General features: G+C 34.0%; 1 protein-coding gene across 1 annotated transcript in view; it reads right to left on the reverse strand.

The window, feature by feature from the left end:
- The window catches only part of LOC145683303 (brachyurin-like), a 460,948-nt gene that overhangs the window by 384,233 nt on the left and 55,952 nt on the right, over positions 1-20,763 (reverse strand). Inside the window, exon 2 of the mRNA XM_081754665.1 lies at positions 2,292-2,379. Coding sequence (XP_081610791.1) covers positions 2,292-2,379 — 88 coding nt within the window. The remainder of the gene's footprint in view (positions 1-2,291; positions 2,380-20,763) is intronic.

The raw sequence follows: 20,763 nt of genomic DNA on the forward strand, positions 1-20,763 counted from the left end.
AGACCTTATACATTTTTTTGTAAAGTTTGGATTGTAAGTGGAGAAAAAGATACCGGAAACAGAAGAAGTAACACAGGACTCACCTATATCCATTGACTTAGAATTGGAACCTGTCACCAGAGAGGAATTGGAAAATATAATAAACAATATGGATTGGAAAAACTAAGAAGAACGTGGAGTTTCGGTTTTTTCCCTTAAGAACTAGAGTGGTCTCCTTATAAAAAGTGTTGTGCTATATTTTTAGTTTGTGTATACAGAAAGGATATATTCCAGGTAAGCTAAAACAATTTAGAATAACTCCACTGTACAAAGGAGATGATATTAACTTGCCTAGCAATTATCCTACGATTTCTAGTCTTTTTATGTTTCCAATTTGTTAGAGAAATGTTTGCATGAGAGATTGGTCTACATTTTAGAAGGTAATAATTCATTTTAAATCATCATTATGGATTCAGAAAAGACAAGAATACAAAATGCAATATTAGAACAACTAAAAGAATTACAAAAGAACAACAAATTTAAGATCGCAAACTATTTAGATGTAAAGAAAGCATTTGACACAGTACCACAAGGAAAAAAACTTTTAGCCAAACTAGAGAGAATAGGATTCCGAGGTAACGCTCTAAAGTTAATTAAATCATTCCTCTCCAACATATATTTTAAAACAGTGGTAAACGGTATGTGTTCTAATTATAACAGGTTAGAATGTGGCGTACCCGAAGGTTCTTGTTTGTTTCCTTTATTCTTTGCTATGTTTGTAAACAGTATTGGCAAGTTAGATTTGGAGGAAAAAATTTATTATTTGCTAACGATACATTTTCTAATATGGCAATTACATATTTAATTGATGGCTACGATACAGATAGTCAATACGTCTGCTCCAAATAGTCATCTTAGAACAATAACATCGCTAAAGTCTCTTTTTCCGGAGCATATTATAAAACGAAAGTGCCAAAATCAAAGAACAAGATCGAAAGAACAACGTATCAGCATAGCAGTTCAGCGAGGAAATGTGGCTTCCATTTTAGGTACATTACCTCCTGCAAAATTATTAGAAGAAGTTTTTCTTTTATAACTAACTATTCAAAATTTGCTCTTTATCTTGTATATCTTTTAAAATAGGTATAAAGGTCAAGATGTATATTAAAAAAAAACATCATACCACCGACCCAGATTAGTAATAATGATACTATAAGGTTTCCAAGTAGACAACGTTTAATTTCTGTTTTAATAGTTCTATGGGTGTGAAACCCTTTCATTGTTTGTAATTTTAAGTTTCTTACTTACAGAATATGCAAAAGTTCCAGTTTGCCCCGTTAAGTTTTGTTCCAAATTAACTATTTTAACTTCAATCTTGTCCGCCTTATATATCAATATCTCACTTGTTACTGGTATTAAAGGCTCCGTCCCATAAACATGTGATATGTTTCTACTGCCTGATTCCCCCTATACCTCAAAAACTCCCTTAATACTAATTTCATTGATCCTGCGTTGTTAAAATCTCTTTAACTTGGTGTGGTGTATGTGATATTTGTTTTATGTTGCAGAGGTTTTGCTAAACTATCAGTCCTGCTACGAGTTCGTTATGAATATTTAATGAAAGAATTCACTTTTCTACATGATGAAGCTGCTTTCTTTACGTAAAACCTCAAACCTAAATTACTGCATTTTTCTTCTGCTTGCGGTCGATTTTTCAATATATTCAACATCTCTATACATAGGCGTTCCGCAACCTGAGAACTCATAATGCGTTCCAGGTTGCCTATGTTATATCATATCAAGCAATTTGGAAACTCAACTTTTCAAATGATTGAACGGAAATATCATTTAAACAATGCGTATAATTACTATATATATTTGAATTTGATTTGATTTTATCTAAAGCATGCTGTTAGTAGGCTAGGGAAGTAACTGAAAATAGGAGTACATATGTAGGTTTTATTCAGCTACTGATTTATTTGAGTTAATTACTGTTCAGGACACGATGGACGTTTAACATTTGTAATTGGAAACATTCAGAAATTATTTTTGTTTCAATTTTCCAATTGTGAAATATTTTGTAATTACACCCCAATATTTGCGTCTATTGTACTATATACATTTTACTATAATAGGAAATGCATTGTAGTTTGGAGGTCCTTCAGGATAACCAAATATAAATAAATATTTTTTGTTGACGCAATACGTGCATTTAAATTAAAGCGTTCATTCACAGTACTCATTCTTCGGAATGCATTATTCGTTATTTATATCTTAATGTAAAACTATGTAAAATTTGAGTATTTACTTACCTTCAGTGTCAATAAAAGCTGAAGTGGTAAACCGGCATACAATAAGATGAACAATGATGGTTTTAATCATTGTCGTGTGTTGAATCACCTACAAAAAATATTGATACTTGTCCACATAAAAACAATACAAATAATTACTTATTCTTACGATATAGTTAAAAATTCTTGATTTTGAAATATAGGTCTATGATATTTTTAGTTCATATTCTTACTAGTAAAAACATTTTCCTTTTTTTTCTATTCATCAATTCAAGCTCTTACAATTGCTACCTATACTAAACTTGTAGCTTATTTTTAAACATTCGTAAAGGTGAAAGATTATTTACTTCTTTTTAAAATTTTATGATAGTAAAATACGTAAAATGAAGAATTGAATAGGTCATTTGTTTCAGTTTGCTTTTAGTATTTTAATCAATATAAAATAAACAATTACAAAGCTCACTAAGTAATATTATATTTTTAATTATCTCTTTAACTTATGCATATTCAATAATACCGAACTAGGTAAGGAGTATGGGTTTACAAGGATTGTCATTAATAACCTGCAGTATCTTCTGAAAGTGGCAGCACATATATACTACGAATGCTTACCCGTCTCCAGAAGAGTAATCGCGAGTATGGTGCAAGAGATATATTGTATCGCTGTGAACTAAATGAAGACAAGTTTTTCGGTAGAATAGTAAACATTGATGAATGCTGACTTTATAATGAAAAAAAAAAAAAAAACAAATGACATGAGCAAACAATGAAAAAAACCCTTCTCCTCATCCCTAAAAACGCGCAAGTGCAGAAGTCGGCCTCTACGGTGATGCTCACATTTTCTGTAATTGTGAACGAATCATCATGACAGACTAAATACCACAGGGGCAAATTATTTCTGGTAATTATTATTTCCACCTTCTAAGTTGCGATAGTCAGAATGAGTTAGTAGTAGCACCCAAATATTCAACGTACCTATCACTAAGTGACATATTTGTCTTCCTAGAAATGAAGTGTCTACTCAATATTATTTTGGCAGTATGAATGACATCATTTCTAAGGTTGAACTGTAGTTTAAAGCCAAGCTGCAGAATTATACAAAACGAGTTTATGGAAAGTAAAAATGTTTCTTTAGGCATGCTTACTACATAGGGAAGAAGTAATTTCATCATTTTTTCGGAGTTGTCCAAAATGCACCTCTTTCAGGTGAGATTCTTGCATGAACTTTCTGCACACCCCATGTACTATATATTGTTGAAATACTTTACTCCATTAGAAATAGACCACAGTTGGAAAGATGTAAGTTGATTTTGATTCCACAACACATTATAACGATGCTACACCACACGATCCATATTCATTTTATTTGCTGAGGGTTTCAGGACAGATGAGAGATGTATGTAGAGCCCTAATTTGTCATGTAGCGAGAGAACTACTACTGCTTATCTATACTATGATGGAAAAAGTTTAATTGTACTTATAGATATGTTTGTGACGAAAGTATGTAGTATAGATAAGCAATCTGCTGGAATTGTGCGGAGGTATATCGCAATGGTTTTTAACATTATTTAAATAGGAAATCTGTAAATATCTTGCTTAAGTCTGTAGCTATGGTATCAAGAACTATAACCTTACCGTCCTGGAGATTGTATGTTATACACGTTTGACGCAACGTAGTCAATGTTATCGTATATTTCAGTAGTATAGTATGAAGTTGGTCCGATATTGTAAGGAAACTGGTGTCACTTTAGAATCTGCAGTCTATTGTAGAATATCTGGTTGTATACCAATTTAGCTGACCAAATTGGAGGCACTCATCATGAGTTATTTTGCTTGTTAAGCAGTACTTACAAGTTTAATCCCAAGTTCTGATCAACCATCATGGCGTAAAACATCTAGTCCCTTTGTAGGCATTGTATTTAAATTTCTGAGGCAAGGGTATCAGCGGATTATAAATAAGTATGTGAATGTTTTAGAATAGAGATTAAAGTGAGCGCTTATTCTTATTTGCAATAAAGTGGGATTGCGCCCAAATTTACTGCGACCATTAGATTCATAGACTAACTAGTTTCTATGTTTTTTCTTATTTAATTTAAAGTCACTACTGACTACAACATTCGAGAAAAGCTGTACTATGGATTCGAATTTCTGTTAACATCTATGTTTTTTCCTAATGTTACTAAAGCTATTTCGCAAGCATATTGGAATAGATAAATATTCGGTATGATGATAGAGATCCTAGTATATGACATATAGAAGTTGAGATAAAATAAAAACTTGAAAAATATATGAATGAAGAATGTGGAGTTGTTTAAAGTAACTAAGGCAATATGGTAAAATATGATAGAATACCTAACTCAAGATTCAAGGAGGGAATCCAAGTGAAGTAGTTTATAAATTATTAGGTACTGTCATATCCGTTTTAATGCCTTTTCTGTGTCAGATTGTGTAGAAGAGATTTTCGAACTTTCTTGCAAGGAGAAAAAAAAGTAGCTTACTGAAGACGAACAGATTAGTAAGAGTCCTTATGTCGACAATGATTCTAACGATGCTGTGCGTTTTTGAAATGCATATTTCATTACTGACCTTACAACAATACAAAAGATATTTAACTGAATAAATTAAGATAATATAATTCATTCTGGGCGTGAGTGTTTCTCTGATGGTTAGATCATTAATGACTATTCGCCAGAATGGGAGCAAGCTTAAATCGATTTTCATCTGGAACTGCATTACGCTTTAGCAATTCCAAGTTCAGATTAACGCTTTCCGGTTAACTTGCAGGGTGTGCTCATCACTATGTTGCTAAAGTCTGCACATGTTTCCTTTGCATCATGAATGTCTAGAACAAGAGACATCGAAATGTCTTCCCAGGTTAAAAAAATCTCCCACGCGATTGAAACCTGACGAGTAGGTGGCTCCTTACTCAGCCGTTCATTATGCATATTTATTCAATGTGCTTACTTTCGTTATTCTGCTTCAGTTCATGGATTCAGCACAGATACTTGCCACCAAATTAATAACACTGATATCTGACATTCTTGTTCACGAAACACGATAGATGAGACAATGAATTGGTTAACACAGGCTTTGTTTCTCTTCTTCCGCACCTAGTAGCGTAGGAGTTATGGGGCAATCGTGTGGAAATTCACATAGGAGCATCAATACTATATCAATAATCAAGATGAGACGATCAAGCCTTAATTCCATTTACATGTTAAATTATTACGTGCATTTAGTTTCGGTGTAAATGGAAGTTCTAGCAACACTGTACAATCCTTCCCAGAACCGATCATCTATATCTATGTCTATCTATCTATCTATCTATCTATCTATCTATCTATCTATCTATCTATCTATCTATCTATCTATCTATCTATCTATCTATCTATCTATCTATCTATCTTTAGCTGCTAGGGGTCTAAAAAGGACGAAACAATAGATATATTCTAAATTTTCTAACTTTGATTTATTTGCTCTTCTCTATACTATACTGACTAAATCTTGATCTGAAGAAATGCGTGAAACAATAAAACTATGAATATGCTATTGCCATCAACACGTTTTGTTCTAATTTAGTTTTCGGAATGTCATGATATTTTTCCTAAAATATCACTATTTTTGCAGAAATGACTTTTGATGTCACCGTTTTACAAAGAAATAAGTATAAAACGCTTTATCGACCCTATTATCTATTCACAAATAAATATTTTGTTGTTTTTTAAGAAACAAAATGTATTTTGTTCATTACATACCACCAAGGCATCTTTCTGTGAGGCGAAAAAGTCGAAGGACAAAACAATTCATATTTTCCAATAAATTTTGTTGAGAGTGGTAAAGGACTGTGAGAAACATCGTTATAGAAAGTTTCGTTAATTAATTTTAATAAATAACATATTTATACATATCTATAATTTTGAGGGGTTTAAACGGGACGAAATGTTTCCAATAATTTGGATTTTTTAAAAATAACATCAATATTTTACATCTTATTGGAATGAATCTGACATAATTCAATCTAAGTAGCATAAGAAACGTTTTCCCGAGATGTGTCAGTAATTAGATAGAAATAACGTTGATTGATATGACGATATTTTTTATGGTCAAGGGGTTTTTTCGGGACGGTTTTTGGTTATTTCCAGGTATCCAACTCTCAACAGAATGTGTAAGAAAATGTCGGCAACTGTCAGCGTATTCTTTAAAATGTCTCTTCTCAAGCATTTTTCATTTCATAAACTATTCTGTTTAAACAGTTTACAGAAATTAGGATGGAAAACTGACAAAAACAGTGTCTACCAACATTTCAAATAGAACATCATCTCCATACACAATTGCTTCGGAGAAAGTCGCATCACCGTTCGCTCATAACAAACGCTATTGAGAAGGGGGAAGTATGTAGAGGAGGAGGCCTCCCCACGTGCGCCACGCAGGGCAGCTCAATAGTTGATTGACACCTGAAGTTCCTTTATAGCTGTTTTCTTCCGCTGGTTATAAAGCAGTAAAGCGAACAAGAAAGACTGGTTACAGATTTCAATAACAATTGTATAGGCTGTGAAAAAGCTGAGAGTCTGTGTGTAAAGCTGAGAAAATATGTAGAAGCCCTAGACTAAAAGACACACACCATTTGAAATATTATAATATATAACTACAATACATGTATATAGAATAAAAAATATTATTATTATTATTATTATTATTATTATTATTATTATTATTATTATTATTATTATTACTATTATTATTATTATTATTATTATTATTATTATTATTATTATTATTACATTATTTGTCAGTTGAGTTGATTTTGAGTTTTACGTCCCTTTCAGCAACTAAGCTGTATGAGAAGTGGACGTACTGATTAACGTAGAATCCGAAACACATGAGCTCCTACTGGGAATCGAACCCAGGTATCCCACGCCAAAGACGCGTACGCTAATCGCTTAGGTATGTAGATACTAATAATAATAATAATAATAATAATAATAATAATAATAATAATATGGTTTAAATTAAAAGACAAATTCTGAAATTCTGACCAAAGCATATATTAACTAATAAATAATAGTATTACAGTTTCGGCAAATTAGTTTTCCGAAACTGTAACGCTATTATTTATTAGTCAATATATCCTTTGGCCAGAATGTCTCTTTTAATTTATACAAGAAGTTCCAAAGCTAGAATGAGTGGTATTCAAATAATATAGTTAATAACATCAAGAAATTTTGAAAACAATAATTTTGGGAGAAAATAGTTTTTCTGGTGGTAAATTGAAGAAATGAAATTAACACTAAAAGCATTTGCGAGATTAAATGTTTTTATAAACTAAACTACTTCCCTGATATTCGAGAAAACCGCACTCAATGTTTTTAATTTCTTCATTTTACCTTCTCAAAAATAGTGTCTTCTTTGCAATGCATTTTATAAAAACTTTGCTTTGTTATAATTTCAGCATCATCTTTACCAAAGGGTTTACCAATGAATAAATGAGTTTATATATGACCTCTTTCTAGTACCGAAGCTATACGTTGCTTGAAAACAGTAATGGTTTTAGATTTTCCCTCAGGGGTGAGGATTTTAATACACTAGGTGTGAAAAGTAATATTGTTGAAATGGTAGGAAATCCACATTTAACATGCCCAGGAGGAATTCAATAGCTCCAAGGGGCTCCCTGTCACTCTCTGAAATAATCACTGCTTGAAAATGAAATCTCTGAGTTTAGTGCCACAAAATTATGCTCCAAGGCTGAAGGATATGGTAGCGAATGAAACAAACAAATGATGGTGAAATCTTGGCGATATAAAAATCGGGTGGTAATGGAAGATCTTCGAGAAAACCCGTGCACATAGTTTTCATTCTCAATGAAACCGGCTTGGCGAGAACCAGGACGAAGCTGGGGCCACATATCCTAAGAAGTAGGTTGGTGCTCTATTACTGAGCCACCGAGGTTTTCGTATAAGTGAATCCATACCTTAAGATCGAATCAGATCTACGCTAATGAGTTCAAATTTTAAAGCTGATCAAGAATCGAACTCGGAGCCTCTTACATCACGCTCGCTAACCACTAGAACAGAGCAGGGACTGTAGGGGGTGAAATACAGGGACCTGATCCCTATTAATTGTAACTTCCTGAAGTTAGCTCCCCTCTCATCACAAATATGAATTCCAAATATTATACTTTATTTCTTTTAAGTCATTTTTAGTACTCAAATAGCATGTTCCCTAAAAATCTCGAAATCTAATTTTGTAAAACAAACACAGGGGTGGATCCAGGATAGCGATCGGGGGCGATCGCAACCCCTAGAATAGGATTAAAAAAAAATAAAACCCATCAAAAAGTTGTAGCTCTTGATTTTTTAAAACTTTGTATTATAATTGTAAAATAAAACCTAAAATAAGTGAGTTTTCAATTGCAGAAGTTAAATGAATCAATATATCTCAATAAATTACTTGCATTGGAATTCTTGCTCAGAAAATGCCCACTTTCGAAAATGTAGGTGGCCGCTTCTCTTCTTCCTTTTCAAGATGCAATATTTTGAGCTATCCGTTCCTTCTCAAAACTGATTTCTGCTTCTTGTTAACAATTAGTAAACAGTAAGCTGTAAACCCATATGTCCGTAATTGTTTGCCAATATTCCTGTTTTAGAAAGTCCAGTTTGACAGTACAGAAAGTCAACAAACGTAATGGTTCTGGCATTTTACATGCAAGTGCAATTGAAAATACAAAGAAGGAAGCAATATAACTAGCGTATGAATAGAAATTAAAGTTAATGATTCAAGAAGATTTCGTATTCTTATTATTATTCTTATTCTACTGCTACTACTGTTATTTATTATTATTATTATTATTATTATTATTATTATTATTATTATTATTATTATTATTAGTAGTAGTAGTAGTAGTAGTAGTAGTAGTAGTAGTAGTAGTACTAGTAGTAGTAGTAGTAGTAGTAGTCCATCAGTATCAACGTTTAAACAAGTCAACATGTACGGCAGTGCATGGCAGCCAAGTTCCGCGAAGAAAATGAAAACTGGCCTGCACCTGCCGTAAGCATATTATACACGAACAAGATTTTTGGGTAAAATCACCGATTTCGAGGCTCTGTAAAACCAATTCTAATGACGGGAAGAAACATGAAATATAGAATTTAAGGAGATATCCGAGAGATGTGCTCATATACCAAATCTCACATTCCTACCTTCAACCATATTCGAGTACTGGACCCCTAAAATATGCAGTTTTCAGGCTCATTGACTCACTGACTCACTCATCAAATTAATTAGGTACTTCCCAATGAGACAGAGACTTGAAACTTAGCACAAAGGTACTTTATAATGACCTGAGTATAGAAAAAGTCCAAAATCTGATGAATGTGCTATGGGAAATTTTTCATGGGCAAAAAACTGTCCTTAGTTAATCAAGAAATCGTTTCACTCACTCACTCGTCAAATTGATAAGGTACTCCGCAATGATCCAATATGCTACAATTAAGATATACGATATTGACATGGTGAACTACAAAAAGAAGTGAAATATGAACAAAAATACCAGAGGTACAAACAGTGCAGCCAAGTTCGTCAGCCTCAAAAAGTGTTGAGATGACAATGGATGAACCAAGTTCCTTGGCCCTGCATCTGAAACGAACACTGGAACTTGGCAGTGGTGGTGGGCGTGGTGGGTTTGGAACCACCACCGACCTTAGGAATATCAACTTCGTTAAGGCGCTAAGGCACATATACAGTATACTGCAGTAAGATTGGTGGTTCGAAACCCAGACAGGGAAAACTTATATTCCTTCACGAAGTGTCAAGGTAAATGATGTTAACGAGCCTTAGGGATGGTGTTTGTGAGCGTGGTGGATTTGGGGGTCACCATTAATCTTATGGCTGAAATGTCCCGCCGTGAAACTAGAAACAGACATCTTAATGTATTCGAATATGTTAGACATCTCGCAGATGCAGTGGTAAGGAGCTTGCCTCATCCATCCTCATCTCAACACTTTTTGAGGCTGACGAACTTGGCTGCACTTTTTGTACCTCTGGTGTTTTTGTTCATATTAATTCTACAGAAGAGTCCATTCCCTTTTCTAAAATTCTTTGACTTTTCGTTTTTTCTTTCTTCTTTCTTTTTTGCAATATATTATTATCTTGTTTTGAGCTCGAACGACTGCCCCCCGCCCAATATTCAACTTGGATCCGCCTCTAGTTACACAATTAAGAAATTATCCACAGAAAGATTCATTTAAAATTTTTTGTTGTTTATTACAAGCGCTTGCATGCGTGGAATAAAACGAAATTTCTATTTTACGTAGATACCAATGTAAAGCTAATTAATGTTAACTGGAAAGCAAAGTTGTTAATGTTTAATTTAGTCGGCAATGTTCTAGTGAGATCAGGAAAGTTAAATAGTACCGGTTGACCATGCGTACTCATTACATGGTATCGGCATTTCGGTATCCACCCAGCGTCGCGAGGACAATTGGGGAACTACTTGAAAGAAAGTATTGAACTCGGTGACTTCAACTTTCGGCTATTCAAAATTCGTCTAATAACCTGAGGCAATGAAATCTGCAGATGTTAACTCAAGAAAAAGTGTAAGCGAATCTTGAATTCAAGATTGCCTAATGTAAAATTATGTTGGTAGTACTGACAAGAAATGACAAAATTTAAGAAATTTGTAGTTTCTAATTTTTTTTAAAAAAATAAATACAAAGTACACATCAAAACAGTATAAGCGCAATTACGCTATATGACTAGATATTATATGTTTGACACCAAGATATGAAAATATTACGTGAAGTTACAAGATGCATTACAGAAAATATAAAATGAAGTCACAAATTCGACGAGAGTTTGCATAATTCATAAAATAAAATTAAAGAAAGCACCAAAAATCAGTATAAGCACAATTACGGTATAGATAGTATACACTTGACATCGAGCATCACCATTAAAAGTGTAAATTTTTAATTAAGTGCAAACTGTTTTAGTGCAGTATGCACACTGGCGGATCCACGGGGAGGGCGGAGGGGGCGACTGCCCCCTCCAAAGAGTTTTTTGAACTTTCAGCATTTATTATTGGGAAATACTAATATGGTCTTTTCCCGACCGATCCAATCTTGTGACAAGCCTAGCAGAGTCTAATCAAAATGTGTGGTACTTAATTGTACTTAATACAGATATATTTGAATTGTGAATACTTCTCTCCCTAGTTCTTTTGGACGGTCATCATAAGCTCCAAAGGAGCGTGAATGTGATTCATTGGACGTTGGACGAACAACTGTAGGAAGGGGGTAAGACGACTCACTCTTTGAACTAAAAATGTGTTATTGTGTCCTAGAAAAAGGATATGAAATGGATTTCGGAATTCCGGATTATAACCTCAATTACCTTTGCGACCTTGAATAAAGAGAAATATAGAATCTACAGCGCTTCTTAACGAATAGCTCTCTGAATCTGCAAGGAAAATTTTCTGTTGGTTGATTGATTAATATGTACACTCATGTCCAAAATTATTGTCGCATATCTATAAATATGTTGTTGTAGGAATATGATTTGATAACGAATTCGCCCGGTATTTCTTATAATGTTAGTATGTGTATAATCGGCGAAGACATGTATGTGGCAAATTTCATGTCAAAAGAGGAGTAAATAAGAACAATAAAACGAAAATAAAACTTTCTTGTTCATTTAGCAACATTTTGTTTTACTCATTCTAATTTTCGTATTTATAATTCTTTTCCTGTGAAATTTACCACAAATATACATTTCCCGATTATACCCATAATACCAGTATTAAAAGTCTCCTGCAAAGTTATTATCAAATTATATTCTTACAAGAAGACAGTTATAGATATGCGACAATCATTTTAGACATGAGTGTATTTATGTCGTTTGTCAAAATCGATGCTTTACAGAACGAGAACTAGAGTTTAAATTTGGATCTGAACCACCGAAGTGCGTTCCATGCTCGCTCACCAGGAATCAAACCACAGAACCTCATGCATCAAATATCAAAAGTACGTTCGCTAGCTACTAGACCAATAAAGAGACCCGTGACTTTTGGAGTTCAACATGGAAACATTAGGAAGGACCAGGCATTCATTGTGACTTCTAATGGCATTTCATCTTTTATTGAGAAATAACACAAGCTGTTATTATAATTCGTATATAAAAGACGAAATCCTGAGTGAAAAACTTCGCACATCATTTTAGACATGAGTGTATTTACGTCGTTTGTCAAAATCGATGCTTTACAGAACGAGAACTAGAGTTTAAATTTGGATCTGAACCACCGAAGTGCGTTCCATGCTCGCTCACCAGGAATCAAACCACAGAACCTCATGCATCAAATATCAAAAGTACGTTCGCTAGCTACTAGACCAATAAAGAGACCCGTGACTTTTGGAGTTCAACATGGAAACATTAGGAAGGACCAGGCATTCATTGTGACTTCTAATGGCATTTCATCTTTTATTGAGAAATAACACAAGCTGTTATTATAATTCGTATATAAAAGACGAAATCCTGAGTGAAAAACTTCGCACAGGCCAAACCGCTTAAGCTAGAAACTTTAAATTCGGAAACTAGGTAAGATTTGTTACGTAGGGTATCACTAAGGAAAAATGTTTGGAAATTCGAAGAAAGGAAGGGAGAATTGGGTGGAAATTATTTTAATAAGATGGCCATCTCTTCGAATCAGTTAAAACGAGAGACTTGAAATTTGGCATTTGAATTTCTCATTTAAAATAATTTGACACGCTTTTCAACGTTCTTTGATATGTTACTAAAACGGAGAAAAGAGATGGAAAGAAAAAGGGGCGGGAATTGCAAACATTATAATAAGATATCAATATCAAAGAATCGTTAAAGGTTAGAAACATGGAATTTAGTATATAAACTTTTCAGTTAAAATAATTCAATACTTGTTCCAGCGTATTTTATATTTAACTTAGAAGGAAGAAAAGGGGTGGATTATATTATTATTATTATTATTATTATTATTATTATTATTATTATTATTATTATTATTATTATTATTATTATTATTATAACATGCCCATATCTCGGGATCCCTTGCGATTAGAAACATGAAAGTTAGTAGTTTGATTTTTCTATCTGAGCGGTTTTCTTTCACTTAACGTAGAAAAGAAGGAAAAGATATGGGGGTGGTTCATTAAAGTACTTTACGATATGTTTGAATTTCGTGACAGAGTTTTAGCTCAATCCAATTCTACATAAAAGACAGAAGGAGGAACGCGAAATATTGTGCCCCAGTAGCACGTAAGAGCATTTGCTATATTGTGCAAGGCCGTATGCCGAGCAAATTGGGGATCTGGAACGAAGCCCTACCTAGACTGTCTAGCATAATATAATTTTATTGTTGTTGTAAGCATAGCTATAATTATACTATGTTTCGTGGACCGCACACAAATATAGAGATTTTGTATTATTCTTTATACACATATACTTTTCTTATCTATTTTTGCGTAGCTCGAGCCTCCAGTGTTTCTTCCAGACATGTTTTTTGGGGGCACTGCACCCCGGACCTCTGACAGTGCCCCCCGGACGAGACCAAAATTATACGTGTATAATATAATAATAAATAAAATAGTACCATCAGTGCCCCTCGGAATAGTACGTGTGCCCGCCCGGAATACTTTTTCTGAAAGAACGGCAGGTCCTAACTATTGTCCCGCAATTGTTATTCAAAATATAAATGATTAGAGCAAATTCTACACTGTTTCGTTAAAATTAATATTATCGTCAATACAGTATTTTCTTTTGTGCAAATACCGGTACTGTCAACGACAGTGCATCTCATATGTTGCGGTGATTGTGTGTGAAGTGAGTCATGACAACGCCACCTCCGAAACGGAAGTACGTATTTAATTTAAATGTACAGAAAGAATGTACTTCCATTTAAAAAAAAAAAGTTACAAATTCGGGTCCTAAAGTGGAATCAGGTTTACACCCGCTCCGCTTCAGTCCCGGATTCATATGCGTCCCATTCTTGCAAATTAAAATTCTGATCACCTTGAAGCTACACTCATCTTCCAGGAAGCGGACCGCCCCTCCCAAACGATCCTTCTAGATCCGCTAGTGAGTATGCAGGGGTCTGAACCGAAAAGAAAAAAGAATAGTAACAATAAAACTTATGGGACAGCTTCTTCCCATCAAATATAGGCATATCCTAAAAGTGACCAAATATTCACTTAAGCTTAACCCAATATGGCTGCCATATCTCATGTGATCGCCGCAGTCTATAGAATATCCATGTTTCCTTGATTTCTTACCTTTCGTTCAATTATACGATTATGAAACTTATAACAAAATATTTTGTAAACAAATTTCTTCTCGTTTGATATAAAGTACAATCTCTGTAGGTTAGGTAGATATAAAGTTACAAATGAAGGAGAGGATTGTGTCGTTTAATCTTGTATGTATTTTATTCAAGCGTATTTTTCTGATTTTTCATAAAGAAAGCAGATTTCATCAATCAGTCAAAATGTTTAAATACATAAAAATACAGGAGGAAACATGGATGATGTGATGATATTTTTACATGAATTTTCAGGAAGTAACATGGGTTTGTCTCTGTTGGAAAAAGGGAAGAAAACCTTTGAAACTACTCAAGAGATAGACAGTTAATTGTAATAGGTTGTGAGTATATTCAATAATTCTACCACAAAACCTGAAGAACTAGTAAAAGTGGGATAACGTTTCCAATTATACTTTTATGCATCCCATGGGGTGACGCACTGGCTTTCTGTCGATATTTCACATACAGAAGACTTATTTCACACCAGTCATTTACCTCTCAGTTTTACTCTTAAGAGCAAGTGTGAGCAGACGGCACGTATAGAAAGTGTACCATAAGGAGCTAACTTTGCTGGAGCAACATATTCAAGTAATTAATATGGGGGAGCAACATATTCAAGTATTGGGGATCGGAATAGAAAATGGAGAACGCTAACTAGTTCGTTGTTTGGACATAGCAGCACCATTTTTTTTAAAGCTCGTGTATTGCAAATGTAAAACTCTCACGTACTTGGGCCTATTGTTTATGTTCGAGATTGTTTCACTCAGACATGCAGTGGCGTAACTAAGGGCTTGGGGGCCACCCAGCAGACAACGTGTAATGGGGCCTCTTCTCTACGTCCTACATCACGATTTGGGGCCCCGTGATGGCTTTGCCTCCCCCCGCAATGCGGGGTCTCCGGGGCCTTTATTTACACCCAGTATTTTATATCCCAACAGTGTATCGTGCCAGGGATGGACTTTTTTTTTTTTGTCTTTTATGTACCATAAATTATTTCTATCGCTTATAAAAAACTGAATTTTGCTTAAATAACGTTTTCTCTATAGATTATTTTGCTAAATAAGATTACAGAAACTTCCGTATAATTACCTATTGTTCTCAAATGCACCATATTTTGTATGTGTCAAGTGTAATTCTAGCATGTTCACATATTTTTTTCTCTAATTTTTTTACTTATATAAATATTATTTTTATAAACAAACAAAGAAATCATAAAAATACGCTTGACAGAAACACAGGTATAACATTAAGCGATACAAGCCTACTCCTTCATTTCTAGATTTATATCTACCTGACCTACAGAGATGAATATACGAAACGAAACTAAATTTTATACACAAAAATATTTTGTTACAAGTACCAAGACCGTATAATTGAACCTAAGCTAAGAAATCAAGGACACCATTATTTTTCTATACACAGTGTCGGCCAAATTGAATATGGCAGCCACATTGAATATAGCTCAAGAGGAATGTTCGGGGACTTTCAGGGTATTACTATACTTGATAAAAGCAAACTATCCTGCAAGTTTCGTTAGGCTACCAATTTGCGCTGGGTTTGTCAAAATTTTCCGCTACATACTGGACTATTTAATAAGAAATACTTTCAAGAAAAAATGATAACTATTAATAAGGTGCAGGACTACCAACGTATGCGAGCTAAACGAAGTGCTTTAAAAAATCAACTTTCGCCTAGTAAGAAAATTAACTGTGTCATCGCTTTGATTGACGTTTGCATAGCTAGGAGATATTAGGCGAAACTTGAAGCCCGGTGAACTCCCGTCTAGTAATCCAGCATTAACGGCGAGGGGAGCGATGTGCTGACCACACATCACTCCAAAGGCATAAGTGCCGTAAACCAGCTTTTAAGCCATGGTCCGCTAAAGGCTGTTACGCCAGTGTTTTTTTAAAGTTTAATTCAGTGATGGTAGGAAGTATTCTGAGATTTATTTTTCTTTTTCCATTTTGCATAATTATGTTGTTTTTTTTTCTCGTTATTACATAGATATAAAACATTCTAGCAGTTTAGATTTGCTCGACTACAAACACGGAAATGTACGATAATTTGGAACTATTCATACTGTTAGGTGGAAAAAAAAGTTGTATACATATATAATACATCACAGTCTTATGAGCTTGTATAACAAACAGAAAGTGAAATCTGAACTAGGAGAGATATCTGAGTTTGAATCTCGTGTTTGGTGACACAACTCGAGACCACAGATAATAAAAGATGATTGTTGGATTTGAGTTTAGTGTCCCATTCTGCATCAAGGCTATATGAGACGCGGACCTACAGCTTAATGTGTAACTATAATATTATGGAGAATAAGCGTATCGTAAGGTTGCAATAACCTCGTGTTATAAAGTGTCAATTAAAGTTGGTGTTGTGAAAGGTAATTAAGGATTTCATCCATTTGAAACAAATATTGTATTAATGAAATATCTATTTGTTAAGATAATGAACGTGATTTTCTTTGTTTAACATAACAGTCAAAGAAGAATTACTGGATAATAAATACGAAATTGTAAAATTTAAATTTCCTATCGTTTAAATACATTCTTGCTACTATCGACGGCATTATCTGGTAGAAATGTTGAATAACCCTGATTCAGCAGGAAGAAAATAAGCTATAGTATTGAAGTTGATTGATTAGAGTTTCACTATATAACAAATATTGAGGTTATATGAGACAAGATATGTTGTTTAAAGTGAAATGTGGATCATTATCCAAGTGTGTTTTATCCAAGGCTTGATATACGTACTAGTGATTGAATCCGCAAACACGCATAGGAAGCACAAGCATTGCAACTTAGCTACGAATGGACACGCCATTCAATAATTCTAATTCAAGAATGAAGGCTAAAAATAAGAAGGATGAAACGACAGTCTGTAAGATGATACTACTTTCACATTTTTTTTTTATTTCACACTACTTATTCCGAGACGAAATCGAGACTTGACATTCTAGATCGAGACAAGCGTACAGTGTGTTTATCGAGACGAGATCAGGATCGAGGCCATTATTTGTCAAACGAGACAAGACCCACGCTGCGGTCTCGTCTCTATACCACCCCTAACCCGAACTCCTCTAAATTGGAAGAATTATAGGCTCAACAACCATTTGTAACATAGTTAAGAAAATTTTCATCATTTTTTGATAATGAACTTTATACCAATTTACCAAAATTATTAGGAAACTATTCACACAGGTCCTGAGAATAATCAAGAAATCACCACTGGAACTGTTCACATAGGCGGTGAAAAATATAACTATGTGTAAAATTTTGGATGGCTGATGCCGTGAATGATAAGAAATAATAGCGTGTTTTGTGAAGTTTCTTTCTATGTGCCAAACAAAGGGAATGACCAGCGGAAACAATGAAAGCAGAAATTTTATCTGCTTTAAATTCACTCGCTTATTTCAAATATGGGAGAGTGCGACAAGTGAGCGATGAAAAAAACAAACAAAAGAAAATATGAACGAAAAAATACAACTGACATAATTTACCTGGAATATTGATCATAAAAGAAAGTTCAAAACAAAGAAAACATTTTACTGGATGGTAGAATAATTATTTCGTTCTGATCAGTAACCTTAAAAAAAAAAAAAGTGTGTAAAATTAAGCATGTCTGCATGAACTCGTTTCAATCCCTGTACTCGTTTCAAAATTAACGTGACATTTCTAGACATTTTCTACATTCTATCTTCGCACTTTGCCCTCACTTATCTCCCACCCTCTATACGGTCTGCCACTAAACACTCTCTTTTTCTTTGTTTCTTTTGGTGTTGAATCCAGTGCTAATAATCAGTTTCAGCAATTTAATTCACCAAATCGGAATGTTCCCTTGTGAGTACTATATGTTCACGGAGTTGTTACTTGTTCTTTAGAAACACTTCGTATATGTCGTTACTTTGGGGATTGAAGTCGATCCTTTGGCGATATCTCATATGGGCAGTAATGATTTCAGATTTGTTACTCATTGATTTCAATACATTGGATGTGAAAAGTACTACTGAAAAATACTGGGAATCTCCATTGGTATGCCCTGGGGGAAATTTCGTAGTTCCGGGAGCAATACCTTGGGCCACCTCTTGAAAAATATTACTGCATATGGGTACTAGTGACCGCAAATTATTCATATAACAATTAGTTCTTCGTGTTGTGCGGATCTCCTATTCAATTTTCTTCTAAAGTTAAACATTTTATAAAAAGTCTCTTTACTGAAGTTTTTGCGCTAAAAACTGCTTTGAAAGAGAAATGCGAATACACATTATTATTATTTTTATTATTATTATTATTATTATTATTATTATTATTATTATTATTATTATTATTATTATTATTATTATTATTATTATTATTATTATTATTATTATTATTATTATTATTGTCAACCCAGTCACTCTGTGCCTAATTTGGGGATGCTATTAGAGTGATACTGAGCGCCTTCCACTCACCATCCTGAATGAGTGGGAATAATCTCATATACATGTGCGAGAGGTTAACTAAATTTCCATATACCAATTGGGGATTAATTCTTATAATAAAACATTTACTTCCATCATTTAATAACAATTATATTTCTTTTAGATAAAATTGTGAATGTAAGTGTTGTGATGTATCTAATGACGGATAATCGGAATATTTGCCAGTCAAGTATCGCCGATCGAGTATTGAACCTTTGAGCAATGAATAGGAGTAACACATACCTGATATCTTCTGATGACGCTCCACTGATGATCGAGGTGATGGATGTAGTATCGCCAAGTTGATACTTCCAATTAGTGATTGATGTAGACGAGCATTGAGTTTGGTATACTCCCAAATGCTAACGATGACTCGATGTTCTCCGTAGATAGAATAGGATATTCTAAGTTGACTGTCGGTTGACTGTCAGTTGACTGTCCCGCTGTCTTTGACTAAACACTCAAAGACCGATCTTGTAGACTACTAAGGACTGATTCTCGCTGATCCTAAAGACTGTTCCAAGACTGTCCACGACTGTCCTGAAGACCTCTCGTCTCCCAGCTTTGTTCAACTTGGTCCTCCTCCTGTCGTCTGCTGGATGGCACGTGCGACCCCGTTTCACATGGAAAAATAAATTCTTTCCTTGTGTCAAGACTCAAAAACTGCAATTCTCGACACACTCCGATTTCTCGACTCTAAGCAATTTCCTCATATCCGTGAATGTGTGAAATGTTCACAAAAGCTTACAATCTCTCTTTTCATAATGAACAGTATTTGGCCTATGCAAGAATTGACGCATTGTCTGCATTGTCTTCCTGCATTCGCAGACTCTCAATGAAACATTTTATTTACATGTTATTTACATCATTTCGCTGACCATTGAATAATAATAATCCTCAGCTTGCATTAACTTAACTCGTAACAATTATTCACCTTAACCTTATTATTTTATAAAACGCGATGTTTACAACACAAATAAACATTGATTAAAATAAAATTATTATACATAATTTTCGATTTAAAAACGAATACTGCCACATTATTATTATTATTATTATTATTATATTATTATTATTATTATTATTATTATTATTATTATTATTATTATTATTATTATTATTATTATTATTATTATTATTATTATTATAACATGCCCATATCTCGGGATCCCTTCCGATTAGAAACATGAAAGTTAGTAGTTTGATTTTTCTATCTGAGCGGTTTTCTTTCACTTAACGTAGAAAAGAAGGAAAAGATATGGGGGTGGTTCATTAAAGTACTTTACGAGATGTTTGAATTTCGTGACAGAGTTTTAGCTCAATCCAATTCTATATGAAAGACAGAAGGAGGAACGCGAAATATTGTGCCCCAGTAGCACACTGAGAAAAAAAAAATGTAGGTGGCATACTTAAAAACGTAGGTTACATTCGTAATTCCTGTAGTTTCTGGACTTAACGTACAACCGTATATAACATCCTGCAGCAAACGTATAGCTGAAAAAGTATGTATTATACGTACTGTCTGCACAAGTGCAATGACGTCATTCGTGTGACGTTATCTGCAGTAACAAGTATATACGGAGGTAATATCTAGCTTTGTGACGTCAGGGTCGTATGTAGCATGTGGGTTAATAATGACGACATACACTGACTATCAGGACGGAGCATGATTTCAAGAAGTACGCAATATACGTTCTGTACGT

This window comes from Thermobia domestica, chromosome 4 (genome assembly GCF_964235325.1).
Source record: "Thermobia domestica chromosome 4, izTheDome1.hap1.1, whole genome shotgun sequence".
NCBI classification, from domain to species: Eukaryota; Metazoa; Arthropoda; class Insecta; order Zygentoma; family Lepismatidae; genus Thermobia; species Thermobia domestica.